This window comes from Haliaeetus leucocephalus, unplaced genomic scaffold (assembly GCF_000737465.1).
Source record: "Haliaeetus leucocephalus isolate CR32 unplaced genomic scaffold, Haliaeetus_leucocephalus-4.0 Scaffold158, whole genome shotgun sequence".
NCBI lineage: Eukaryota > Metazoa > Chordata > Aves > Accipitriformes > Accipitridae > Haliaeetus > Haliaeetus leucocephalus.
Window position 1 is genome coordinate 2173563 of NW_010972594.1, and position 213 is coordinate 2173775.

A 213-nucleotide genomic window follows, 5' to 3' on the forward strand; every position below is an offset into this window, starting at 1 on the left:
GGTGGACCAGCCGGTGCAGACGGAGACGTGGAAGGCGCGGAGCCTGGAGGAGCTGGTCCGCATCCTCCATCGAATATTCGCTGAGGACAAAGTCAGCGTGGAGGAGGTGCAGGCGCTCATGGAGTCGTACGAGAGCAACCCCGAGGAGTGGCTGCAGTACGCCAAATTCGACCAGTACAGGTACAAAACACCCCGGAGCGGGGAGCCCCCGGC

The 213-nt window shown here is 63.4% G+C and overlaps 1 protein-coding gene across 1 annotated transcript in view; it reads left to right on the top strand.

Annotated features, from left to right (window-relative positions):
* Position 1: 1 nt before the first annotated feature.
* Positions 2 to 213, top strand: part of CDO1 (cysteine dioxygenase type 1) — a gene marked incomplete at its 5' end in the record, with an annotated part of 9586 nt that continues 9374 nt past the window's right edge. Inside the window, one exon of the mRNA XM_010562362.1 lies at positions 2 to 180. Coding sequence (XP_010560664.1) covers positions 2 to 180 — 179 coding nt within the window. The remainder of the gene's footprint in view (positions 181 to 213) is intronic.